This window comes from Euphorbia lathyris, chromosome 4 (assembly GCF_963576675.1).
Source record: "Euphorbia lathyris chromosome 4, ddEupLath1.1, whole genome shotgun sequence".
Taxonomy (NCBI): Eukaryota; Viridiplantae; Streptophyta; class Magnoliopsida; order Malpighiales; family Euphorbiaceae; genus Euphorbia; species Euphorbia lathyris.
The window spans coordinates 43,641,143-43,654,210 of record NC_088913.1 but is presented as its reverse complement, the minus strand read 5'-3'; the positions used below and the strand labels follow the sequence as shown (position 1 = coordinate 43,654,210).

General features: G+C 36.2%; 1 protein-coding gene across 1 annotated transcript; it reads right to left on the bottom strand.

Moving 5' to 3' along the window:
• Nucleotides 1-402: 402 nt before the first annotated feature.
• Nucleotides 403-5,192, bottom strand: LOC136226841 (F-box/WD-40 repeat-containing protein At3g52030). The gene is made up of 9 exons (XM_066015501.1): nt 4,971-5,192; nt 4,653-4,859; nt 4,306-4,360; nt 3,037-3,135; nt 2,834-2,937; nt 2,606-2,695; nt 2,112-2,251; nt 1,586-1,670; nt 403-967 (listed from the first exon to the last, which is right to left on the bottom strand). Exons 1-9 carry the CDS (start codon nt 5,129-5,131, stop codon nt 604-606), a joined length of 1,305 nt encoding a protein of 434 aa, XP_065871573.1. The 5' UTR covers nt 5,132-5,192; the 3' UTR covers nt 403-603.
• Nucleotides 5,193-13,068: the final 7,876 nt, after the last annotated feature.

Sequence of the window (13,068 nt, the reverse complement as noted above, 5' to 3'; positions counted from 1 at the left end):
CTATAGGTGTACGATAAGTTATTTTAAAAGTTCAGAATGCCAATAGGTAAAACGTGTCAAGTTCAAGGGTGTAAATATGCATTAAGCCATAGAGAAACCCACCCGTTGTACATAGCAAACACATGTGCAAATGAATGTTAAGTAACAATGCAGTAACATTTTGGGAACTTTTAATCCTAATACATTAAAAGTCTCTTCATGTAACTTATCTCATTTGCTAAACATCTTCATGTTAAAATAAGTGTTTTTAAAAATGTTGATTTTAATTTTATGATTTTCAACGTGTTTGGCATTTGCAGAATAAAAAGGGAGAAAAGTTAAGTGAAATCCCCTTTATTCTATTGCCTTTTAAAGTAAATTTAGTCTATAAAAATCAAGGAAAAGTATTGAGTCTGAGCATCAGAGCTACTAAACTCCTTTGAAAATTGCAGACAGTAACAGCAGAAAACTCAATCTCACCCAAAGAAGTCCGGAATTACAAACACTAGAAGATAACATATATCAATTTTGGACAAGCTAGATTGATTGCCTTACCTTGTCCATATAATGGGAAAAAAAGACTTGACTAGATTTGTTTGCTACAAATTACAATACAACTAATTCTCATATGTTAAATTTCCACATTCTGATGTACTTGCCATTGTGTGTTGTGACCACCTTCTTCATCCCAACCGCTAAACATGTAATGCTTGGTCGAGCTGTTCTAGGAATTTCGTCAATCGCTGCATCACTTGAGATCCTTTTCCCTTTTCTTCTTTCAATATCTCCCTCTGCATTTCTTGATGACCCTGATGGCCCATCATGCTCTATAATATAGCTTGAAAGAACAACCCCTGACTTCTGATCTACAATACGTACTACACCATCTATCCCCCCAACTATTAATGTCGATTTGTCGCTGCTCTGGTGCTGCAATGAATATACCACATTTGGGCTCACTCGCGTCTCCCATAATCGTCTCATCATCCTGTAAATCAAGATCAAAAGTTACAACCTCTGCAGCATTTTATACACTGAACCATGCCTAAAAACAATGCACCTCTTCTGTTACATACTCCTGCTAAAACTCGTTATAATGGTTTTGGTAATAACTAATATCACAAGTCAATATTATTCTCACATTCCAAATTCTCAAGTCAAGAAAGTAGTAACTTGAAACCCGTGTGATATCTTTGGCAAATTAATTTGCTGGTTTCAAGTGAAAAGGACAACAGAAGAAACAAAAGTCAAACAACAAGAATTTCGTTGGAATGGAAATAGGTTGTAACACGGGTTAATATATATACACCTGTCACCTGTGCAATCCAGCTTCAAGAATAAGTAAGAAACATAGCTGCTATGCTCCAAATGACATAGGCACATTGCCAAACCTCATTAAATACTTATGTCCCATAGAAAAACTGAGTCGGCAAGAGTGGTTCCTAGCATATCAATTATTATTCCACCTTAGCATTTGCTGGTGCAATTCAACAGTTGCATTCCAAGCTCAAATTCTTTCCACTATCGCAACAAATAATTTAGAGTACTAACACAATATTAACTAATAACTAAATGATACAAAAATTGAACTGTGAATAGTGTGTACCTAAGGTCCCAACAAGATGTATAGCCAGCTGCTGTTCCAGAAAACACAAGATGAGAGCGTGGGTTGAAACACAGAGCTTTTATGCCTGTTACATGATGTTAAAATCTAAATTATGTTAAATGAGGTGCCATAATATATAGAAAGATTCAGTATATTATGCCTCAATTGGCAAATTATAGAAACAAGGGGAAGCACCAATAAGGGCGGCCCGGTGCACTACGCGTCCCCGCTGAGCGAGGGTCCGGGGAGGGGTCCCACCACAAGGGTGTACTGGGGGCAAGCCTTCCCTTGCCAATTTATTTGGCAAGAGGCCGCTCCTAAGACTCGAACTAAAGGGAAGCACCAATATTCTAAAAAAATGATCCACAATAGTGTTGCATATTTCTTTTATGAATACATACATCTGCTTATTAATTAAAGACAATGAACCAACTACTTGAAACAAATGTCCTGAAGATCTGCGGAAAAAAAAAAAAAAAAAAAAAAAAAAAACAGTACTCTAGGCTGAGTAAGAAAACAGTACAACCTGTAGAATCAGTTGGTCTCAAAGTAGTCACGCACTGATCAGATGAATAACTAGATACCATGATCCTCCCTAATGAGGAACCAGTAAGAGCTAATTGACCGTCACCCAAGGACAAGCAAGTTACAGGCTCGGGATGCATCCTACAAATATAAGATATAAACATAAAGCAAATTGATCATTATAGAAAATTATCTGGTATTCTTATAGATTGAACTTACCAAAAAAATAAAATTATGCATATGGCACACTTTGTTCCAATTCGAGGCAGTCTTTTATTCTTTCATTTTACTAAACAACATATCCTTTTGCAACTAAAGTACCCATCCAATGCAGGTGCACCTTGAAATGGATTTCCAAGCATTACAAAATTTACAGTCTGACCATTTTATGTTTGCTCAAATAGACCTTCTATACTTCTAAAAAATATTAATATATTGATTTCCAATTTCATCTGTGACTAGAAGAGGACAACAAAAGAATGTAGCTGAACATACCGAAGGATTTTTGAACATTTTCTACTGTACATGTCAAAAACACGAATGGTTCCATCCTCACATCCAACCACAGCTTCTGGATCAATGTAACTTCAAGGACACCATAAATTAAATTAGTTCAGTTATAAAGAAATCCAAACAACCTTTGCATAAATTGAAGTCTCCAAGCAATTTGACAAACAAAGAAACAAACTGGACATAAGAAAGTGTAGCATTTTGCCCATTTACCGCATGCACAGACCCTTGGAAGATGTGCCTTCACGTGAGGGAAATGCACTCATGCTCCCATTCCGCCTCCATATGCATACTCGTGTTCCAGCCAAACCAACAATCTAAAAGAACATGTGTTAAGGAGTTTAGGATGAAAAAGCTACTAAACAGGGCTACTCAACATGAGAAGTATCTGAGTAACGATAAGCCTATACAAGTACCTTGCTTTCATCAAAATCAAAATCAACTAAGGGTAAGGCATCTGGCACTGGATATTCTTCCACACATTTGTAGCCTTCTAATGACCAGATACGCATAACCTATCATCATTGCTATGCATATGTCAGCAGAATCAAGTAATGGAACAGGTTTTATATCATTTTCATATCTTTTGTTCAGGAAAGTACAAGTGATATATCCAGAAAATGATGACATCAAAGTCAGTTCCAGAGAATATAGCAAGCGAGTATTACTTGCACTTATAAGCAACTGTTGAAAAGTATGAAATGCAACTTCTAATTAAACAAAACTTATGCAAAAAGAAGCTCAACTTTACCGTGACAAAGAAAACATATTGCCTAGTAAATGTAGAAGCATATAAGGTATCAAATGCACAGACATGCTAATCGTTTTTATCCCAATGCACCAAATCCAAGACTGAATTTATTAATTCGTAAAGTTACCCAAAAACTAATTAGATTTACAAAGCATAAAATGAACCTGAAATATGAGGATGCAAATTTTTCTTAATATGGGCTAGGAATGTTAATGTATATGCAGAATGTATTGTAATAAACAACTCAGTGTAAGACAAAAGAATATTTATCTAGATATAAAAGTCAAGTTTTCATTATAAATTAACAACTATCACCACCAGCTACATAGACACATAAAAAGAAATGAAAATGAGCATTGCAAATGCAGTCAATATTTTATTTCAAATTTATATCATGCATCAGTACCATAGACCACCAGCTGGTCTACTTGTATAAATTTCCAATCAACAGTACAGAAAAAGATCTTGAGGAAATATGTGGAAAATAATTATGAAAAAAAATAATACAACGCTATGGAGACTGCAGCAATGGCAAAATATAAAGTTACATCCTCCAATATCTGTAGGAATTTAATCTACGATTTGGTGTAAGTAATCAGGTCCCATGAAGAATGTGGTGATCAGCAAAAACCAATTGAACATTCCAGCTAAAATTTTAATGCAAAGGCCATTCTGTTCAGAGTTTCATTTAGGTGTAAGAGTGGTAGCCACCATGTAGTCATTATCACTCGATAAGATGATAAATCTAGTCCTTCTAAAACAAATATCAACCTAACCAGGTCAACAAAGGCTAACATCTGCTGAAGTAAGAAAAATTGAAACAATCCACTTCTGTTCAGGTAGAACCTACTTCACCAAAAGATAAACAGAAAAATTGCGCTCATAGTAAAAAAAGTGCAGCATCAGACGCTCTCTTTTGTTAAAAGGAACACACCTTATCACCTACACCAGTAAGAATCATGTTACTCTTCATTCGGCACTGATCAACCCTGATAAAAGCCAAAGTTAGAGAATAACATATACATTGTGCCTATGGTAAACCGAAAATGTTAGATGGGCATATCAGGAATATGCAACTGAGAATTTTTTTTAGCTGTGATAAACCAACAAGACCACTTATTAAACTTCTCTCTCTGTCTCATAAAATTAAACATGGGTCATGATGACCACGATTCCATCAGCAGAAAGAAATTTCAGTAAATTGTTCAGTTTTTCAGATAGTTAACAAACTGGCAAACAAGGTAATGCTAGCAAAAAGTAAAGGATAATTTTAGTAATTACCTAAGTGAATGACCTTTCCATTGATCAATATCAATAGAAGAAGGTTCAAGTAAAGCTTGCCTATGATGATCCATAGCCAGCTCCTCTATATATATACATAATGACTGTTCTAAACCACTAGTTCTGCTTGAAAATGCTACGTTATTTTTCTTCTGCTGCTTCAAATAAAGCACTTGCAGTAACTTGGATTTTTGTACTATTGCATTCCTTCGAAGAAACAAAAGAATGAAAAAAGAAATTAAGAGATTACATAGCAAGATCAAATTTAGCCAATTTATTCGCAAAATAAGGGAACAAAGAGAGATTAAAATTGATAACCAAGATTTGCAAACGGCGGAACAACGAACGACGTCGAATAGGTCGAGTAATGAGAAAATTATGCAAAGGATGTCATGGTCTAATAGTTGGATTGTGGCCGGACCTGTCCGGCTCCTCTTTCTCGACGGCGACCTGTTGCCGGATGGTTTCGGTCTCATCATAGTCTCTCTCTGCCTGAGAGATTAGGATCTGAAACTTGTTCCCTCGCGACACCATGTTATGAGTGCTTTGGGAAGAAGCTTGTGGTCGGTAACATCGGCCACCAAACGACATCGTTTCATGGAACTAACTTTCTTCCTTGATCATGTCGCTACCAACACAAACACAAATTTTTTTTACAGTTGGTAAGTTCCGAACAAATCAATAACGAAAATTTGACTGATGATAGCTTTGTTATTTTAAATTGGTTTTAAAACAGTATTTCACCATTCATCTATCCAAAATTTTATCATTTGACATTCATCAATTGTTTGATTATATTTAATATCTGATCTATTTTAATTAGTAAAATTTTATTTAATTTATATTAAAATTTAACCAAATCACTATCTCATTAATAAGTAATAATATTCAAAATTTAATAAATTTTAGTTTAGATTTTTTTTTTAATCTAATTAATTATTTCCATATAATGTAGCAAAAAAAGCCGTTCAGTCACTCCCGCGTACACAGGGCGAACAGATGAGAGGTAACCACGTTCCGCCAAATCCTCACCAGAGATGGAACACGCCTAGCCCGGGCTTTATCAAATGCAATATCGACGGGGCTATTTTCAATGAACTAGAGAGCAGCGGCATGGGAGCGGTTATTAGGGACGAAAGAGGAGCATTTCTCTTTTGTAGTAGCAGTCTTATCCCAAGCATCAAGGAGCCACGGGTCATTGAAGCTCTTGCAATCCGCACGAGCTTGTTATGGATTGCTAATATGGGTTTGTCTGCTGTTATATTTGAATCTGATGCTAAGGCTGTGGTAGATGCTATTCACTCTGAAAAGCAAAATATTTCTGAATTTGGTATGATTGTAGAAGATTGTCGAGTCCTGCTAAGATCCATCCCATCTTTTAAATTAGGTTTTGTTTCTCGTTTAGCGAACAGTGCGGCTCATTTGGTAGCTAGGCTTGCCTGTTCCAATGCTAGCGATTTCTTTTCAACTATTGTGCCAGAATGGCTTGTGAGCACTATTTATATGGATGCAAATCCATTATCTATTTAAGTTTCACTTTCAGGTTCAAAAAAAAAATGTAGCAAAAAAAAAGTTTAAGAAATATCACGTGTGGCAAGTTTAAGTGTCAAAATATCGTTATTTGTCAATAAAATAACGATTCCGTCAAGTATTCATACAAATTGAGTGAAATTTCATCAATCGGGATAGCTCCTGAGCTAAATGTGACCAAATAATAGGTTATGGGCCAAATACTAAAATTTTAAATAGATCAGAGGTCAAATAATATTTTAAGCCTTTTAAATTGGATAAGCAATTTCAAATGGAAGTTTAATTTTAATTGCATTTCGACTTTTTTTTTTGGCAAATTACAAATCTAGACTAATTGGATAGGTCTATTAACATATTTGACCCACTTTGCTTCCATTTTACCAAATTACACACATTTATCCATTTTGGACAAAAAAAAAAAAAAACTCTAACCTCCCCCAATCTCCTTTTCTTTTTCATTTCTTTCAAATTTTTACAACAAAATTCAATAATTCAACCCAAGATTTAAGCATATTCATACATTATTCAAGTTAATGTAAGTATTATTTCTTCATTTTACATATACATTATTCAAGTACGCAGTTCGTTAGTTAAATGTTTTCTCGTTGAACCAGTCATTTCCGATTTACTCATTTTTTATCGCATCGATAGTTGCTCATGTCGCATCTGCGACGAATTTCGTCTCAAATGCGACAGCATTTGCGGCATTTGTGATGAAATTTGTCGCAGATGCGACAACGCATATGTGACAAATGTTGTCGCATTTCTGACAAAATTTGTCGCATTTCGTCACAAATGCGTCAAAAATAGAAGAAAATGAAGTAAATTGAAACGATATTGTTACAGATGAAGAAAGAGACAAACCCAGCGAGAAAAGCAGGCGTATAAGCTAAAGACATACCGTTTCTACTGGAAAACTTCATCTGTTTTGTAATTCCTTTCCAAAGTTTAGAATACTTCAATAATCTCAAAATCGCTAACGAAACCGAACTCATCACACATATTTCTGAGATCACCAAATTCAAAAGACATTCATACAAATATTTCATCTCTACTTTTGGTTTTGTTGTGGCTCTCTTTGATTTTTTTCTATTTTGGTTTGGGATGAAGAAGACGTTGAGAGACTGAGGAAGAAGGTGAATTGAAATAAGGGTATTCTTGTCAAAAATGGATGAAAGTGTCTAATTTGGTAAGATGAAAGAGAAGTGTATCAAATATGTTAATGGACCCCTTCAAATGGACTAAATTAGTAATTAGCCCTTTTTTCAAACTTTAGCGTTTAGTCTACCAAACTCCATTTGATTTGATTTGATTTAAGGAAAAATTTGAGTAGAAATTCATATTTGAAAAAATATTTACAATTATATCAAATACTAATTTAAATAATATCAAACTAAGCAAATAGTTGCTTTTCATACAGTTTAAGGACCAGGTTTTATGAATTAGGGGTCTAGGATATATTTTTTAGGGTTTATGATTTATGAATTGATGTCTAAAATTTATAAAATAGGGTATAAAATTATTTATATATAGAAAATGATGATATATTAAGAATTAAATTTTGTAATATGATTTAATTGTAATTTTATAAGTAAATATGATTGTCATATAAAAAGCCATTGATTTAACTGATGTTAAATAAAAAAACCATTGATTTAACTGATGTTAGGCTTTGCTATTTGAAAAACTAAATTCGCTCTTTCTTTTTAAATAATCAAATTGACATCTTTTTGAAGAGGTGATGACCTAACGACGCCGCGCCACCCCTTACTCCTGCCATGGCCTCCATCAACGCCGCCGGGGCAGCCAACTCCTTCGCTATTGCTCATCGTTTTGAGCGGAATTCATACAGTAATCACAGCAAACCTTCTCCTGAGGATGATCACCGGACATCCCCTTCATTTGCGGCTATTATCAAGAGTTCGCTTAAGCCGATGGCTATTCCGGCGCCGGCACAATCGGTGATATCAAAGGAGGGGGGTTTCAAGTCCATTAAAATCCCTCAGGCCATCTATGAGGAACGAGTAAAATCCTTTCAGCACTCAGTAATTGGGCGGATTTCTTTGAACAAAGGAGATAGACCTTGGAAGCATTTTGAATTGAAGCAGCGTTTGAACCAGGTATGGAATCGAAATATGGACTGGAAAATTATTTCATTGGGAAAGGGTTTTTATCAAATCATTATTCCTAATGGGGATGCTCTTCAAACTATTTGGGGATTAGGAGCAATTTCACTCAAGCTTGGAATCATTCGGTTTTCTCCCTGGACACCGGGATTTAATCTGGACTCGCACAAGTCAACCTCAGCACAAGTTTGGGTATGTTTTTACAACTTTCCATAGGAATTCTAGGATACACGAATTATTGCGAGTATTGCTCGTGTGGTGGGAGTCCTCATTCGTTTTGATCATAATACTGTCAATGGTGAATTTGGTCACTACGCTAGGGTGCTGATTGATGTGGATCTCGCACAGGATATTCAATACAAGATCAGGGTAGATACGGATAGCTAGAAACAGTGGGTTTATCTAGAATATGAGCGGCTCTCGGCTCTTTGCTATACATGTTCGTCCATCGAGCATATCACGGCTCAGTGTAGGCGCAACACTAGAAACACAAAACCACATGATCAGAAGCAAACAAAGCCAGTAAAAAAAATAACGTAGATCAGGTGCATGATAAACCAGGGAATTAATAACACCCATGTTGATCAAGTCGTGCATATACAGTCCGAGGCAGAGGCAAACAAGGGAGAGGTGACTCCTTTACAGCTTATACTTCATCAACATGTTAGTCAGGAAAAGGACGAAGTCACTAAATGATGGGGGGGATTGCAGCGATGAGGATTCGATTTCACTAACGGGATCGGGCAGAAATTCTCCTCATTTAACAGAGATGGCTTCCAAAGGAAACCTGGCAGAATGCCTGAGCGGCCCAGTAACGAACTTTGCATCCCTGAGGTGAACACCGAATGGATAACAACGAGAAAAAAAAGCTAAGGCAAAACAGGCAGGGAGTAATGTAGGTTCTCGCTCTAAAGGGCAGAACAGGCTTTCCGACACCTCTATATGATAGTGCTTTATTGGAATTGCAGGGGAATCAATAACCCTAGTACTCAGAGGGCTTTGAAGCTCATGTGTTATGTAAATCACCTGGATTTGGTATGTCTTTCTGAACCTATCGTTAACTTTGATCGAATTCACTCCTCTTTTTGGCTTTCTCTTGGATTACAATTTGTGGCTAGTAATACTAGTAACTCTCTTTGTTTTTTTTTGCAAATTTGATAATATCAGTTCCTGCAATCCTATCATGTGTCATGAACAACACATTTCGATTAAATACGGTTTAGCCTTGGTATTTTCTCAACTTACTTTTGTTTATGGTAGCAATTACTTTGGTAGATGGCGTCTACTTTGGGAATCGGTCAGTGCTATTGAGGACATTTGGAACAAAATGGTCATTGGGGATTTCAATGCGGTTACGGGGGCTCATGAAAAAACCGGTCGTAGCCCTGTAGGGAATTTCGCAGTTTTATAAATAATAACAGTTTGGTTGAAGTGGCTAATACAGGTATGCATTACACTTGGTCAAATGGTCGATTTGGCGCTAAACATGTTGAAAGTAAGCTTGATAGGGCTCTGATATCTGAAGAATTTGTAGATTCTTGGGATTCTGTCAGCTGCACGTGTAGACACCGAGTCGGAGGACCTGTGATGAAAACCCATAACAAGACGGTTGAAGCGGTTGGTTCCGATAATTTAAAGCAAAAATAATAATAATAATCACGAGAAGATCTGTAGGGGTTGCGGTCGTCGAGTGGACGGCTCGCGGGTGCTCAGCGGCGTTGGGCGAGCACCTAGCGGCAGCCGGCGTGCGCCCGACGGCAGTTGGACGTGCGTCCGGCAGCGCGGGGCGCACGCCCAGCGGCAGCGGGGCGCGCACGCCCAACCTACGTTGGGCGTGCGCCCAACATCCGTCGGGCGAACGCCCAACGACGTTGGGCGAACGCCCAATGTCTGTTGGGCGTACGCCCAACAGAAGTTGGGCGTCCGCCCAACCATTTTGGGCGTAGCCTGACGCCCTTCGGGCTACGCCCAAATTTTTTTTGGGATCCGTGCCTATAAAAGGCACGGATCCCCATGCATTTGATGAGGAGGATTTTTGGGAGCTTCTCACTCTAAAACATTTTTTAGAGAGAGAAAGTTATTTTTTTCCTAAAAAATCCGAATTTCCTAAAAGTTAAAATTTTACTAAAATCACCGAAAAACGCAAAAATCATAACTCGTGGAATCAACCGACTTCAGCTGTCAATACCGATCTTGAGGTATTATCCGAGGACTAGACTCGCTTTATTTATTTTATTTATTTATTTATTCTAAAGTTTTATTTATTTAGTTAATTATTTATTTATCACGTTTTATTTAATCCTCCGTATTTATTTAATTTTTGTCTCGTATTAAATAAACGTTTGGTTTTGTTTTGAAATAAAAAACCTCGTTTTAACATCCCAATATGAACCGTGATCCGATTCAAAGGTAGTTCGGGATTAAGAAACGTTGTAATTATAAGTTTTGAAAATATTTCTAAATAACGTTTAGAATAAAACATCGTTTTAGGAGTCTTCGTTATAGACTATGACCCAATTTTGATAGTTCGGAGATCCAAAACGATAGAATAGATTAAGTTTAAAGTGTTTGAATAAATCTGGAGTGTTAGGTACTGTTTCTGTTAATTTCTATTTTTTGTCACAAAAGGCAGTTTACCGACGGAATTTCCGTCGGTAAAGCTGCTGAAATGTAAAAAATGCTGTTTTGGTCCTTCTTTCTCAACTTTTAGACTTTTGGTCCTTGATATATATATATGTATAATTATGTAATATATGTATTCAAATTATTTTTAATTTTTTGAATATATTTATTTAACATGTTTAGATATTATTTTTCATTAATTTGATTTGATAAGATTATATGTATATTTATAGATTTTCCATTTAATTCATTTAAACTATACATATTTGTTATTTTGGGGTTATTAGGGGTTATTTTCTATATATACTTATCATAAACCATTTTGGGGGTTAAATACTATTTTCTTATTTATGAATCTTATTCATTTTTTTTACATGTTTTTTTAATTAAAATAAAAGTATATCATATCTAGCATTATTTTCATTACTATTTTTACCTATTGATAATCATAATATATATATATATATATATATATATATATCTTCTCTTTACCTCCTTTTTAATCTATAGGTATAATCACCATTTCTACTAAAAATATATGCATGTGTACATATTTCTTCTTTTCCTTTTAAATTTCCTATATATATATATATATATATATATATATATATATATATATGTTTTGAAAGTGTTTTGGTTGGGTGAATTTGGGTTTAATTCATTAATTGTTGTAATTATGTTCAAATGAAGGTTAATTGAGTGAAAAGGGGTAAATAAAAGACAAAAAGAGATTTCAAGTTGTTTGTTTAAATTAAAAGCTTTTCTAGATATTCCTAAAGTGTAAATAACGTTTTTTTGTCATTTTCAAACCGTTTCCAAAACATCACGTTTTAAAACCTTAATTCGTTCCAACGACGGATTAAGCGAACATTGTAATTAAAATTGTTTCATTGTAAATAATGAAGTTTTGAATTGTTTTCCTAATTAAATGGTTTTGTACAAAATAAATTGACTTGTATACTTAATCACGTCTTTTTAGATTAAAACTGTTTGCTCAACGTTTTCAAATACTCGAGTCGTTCCAACGGCGATTCGAGGGAACATCATTAACGGGGTTTTGAAACGTACCTAAATCGTTTCAACGGCGATTAAGGTACGAACCATGTAAATAAACTCGTTTTTTTGGGAGTGAGATTAGCGTAGATGTAATATACAACATAAAGCCTAAATCACGCTGTGAATAAATCAATTCTTTCTTCTCCCCCTCTCTCTCCTATATACTTTAAATTTATGCAAAATGGGTGATTCTTTACTAAAATGGCTTTTAATGACATGCTCAAAACGGTTTTCAAAACGAGAAAGAAAAGGTTTCAAATGAATTTTAAACTTAAAGAAATATGCGATTAGTCCGTTATCGCCTAACAGGCCGAGTAGGAGGCCGGTGGTTCATAACCGGGCGATGTCGGGGTGCCTAGTAGCCTTTCTCCGGAAAGGAGCTAGCCTTCTCGGCTCGTACCTAAGTTTCCCGAACCCTCACCGGTCTCCCACAAGGGATCGGTGTTCATTTTCCCATTCGTGGGTGGCGACTCTTCCATACTCTAGGCTCCAGTCCTGCCGAGCAGCTTGATTCCACGATTGGTTGCTTTCGGCGCCAATCACCGCTTACGTCGCCATGAGGTGTCCACCCCCCGGTCCGCCCGGGCGAGGCCGTCGGCACCTTGTCTAACAAGTGGCGACTCTGCTGGGGAAGCAAGAAATTTGATTCTGGAAGGCGTGTATTAAGCCCTTAACGGGGACAGATCGTATTATTTCTTTTCATATGCATTCATAAGCATTATTGCAAACCTTTTGGGTAATTTCCGCGAAACCTCTAGTGAGAGTCCATTCGTCGCTCGAAAGAGGCTAGTGTAAGTTCCCCCTTACAATAAGGCGCCAAAGGGTCCCCATCCATTCGTTAGGGGCGAATTTGTGCGGTCCTGTAAGGTCCCGTGATCAGCCGTGTCAGCATATAGTAGCCTTAGAAGTTGCCATAGGATTACCCGTTACTATTTTTGATGTGATAAATGAATCAGTTCATGTTTTCAAATTGCCATGATACGTGTCTAATCCTAAAATGTGTAAAGAAAATGAAACGAGGCGTTAATATATACTCTTAAATCGATATACAAACTACCCCAAAACATTGAAACAATGCAAAC

Excerpts from the sequence above, each read along its gene's own strand:
- LOC136226841 (XM_066015501.1), bottom strand. The coding sequence starts at position 5,131 with ATGATGAGACCGAAACCATCCGGCAACAGGTCGCCGTCGAGAAAGAGG. Across the intron at positions 3,136-4,305 it reads TTACTGGTGTAGGTGATAAG|GTTATGCGTATCTGGTCATT; the intron begins GTGTGTTCCTTT and ends CAATGATGATAG. Across the intron at positions 2,252-2,605 it reads AAATGTTCAAAAATCCTTCG|GATGCATCCCGAGCCTGTAA; the intron begins GTATGTTCAGCT and ends TTATATTTGTAG.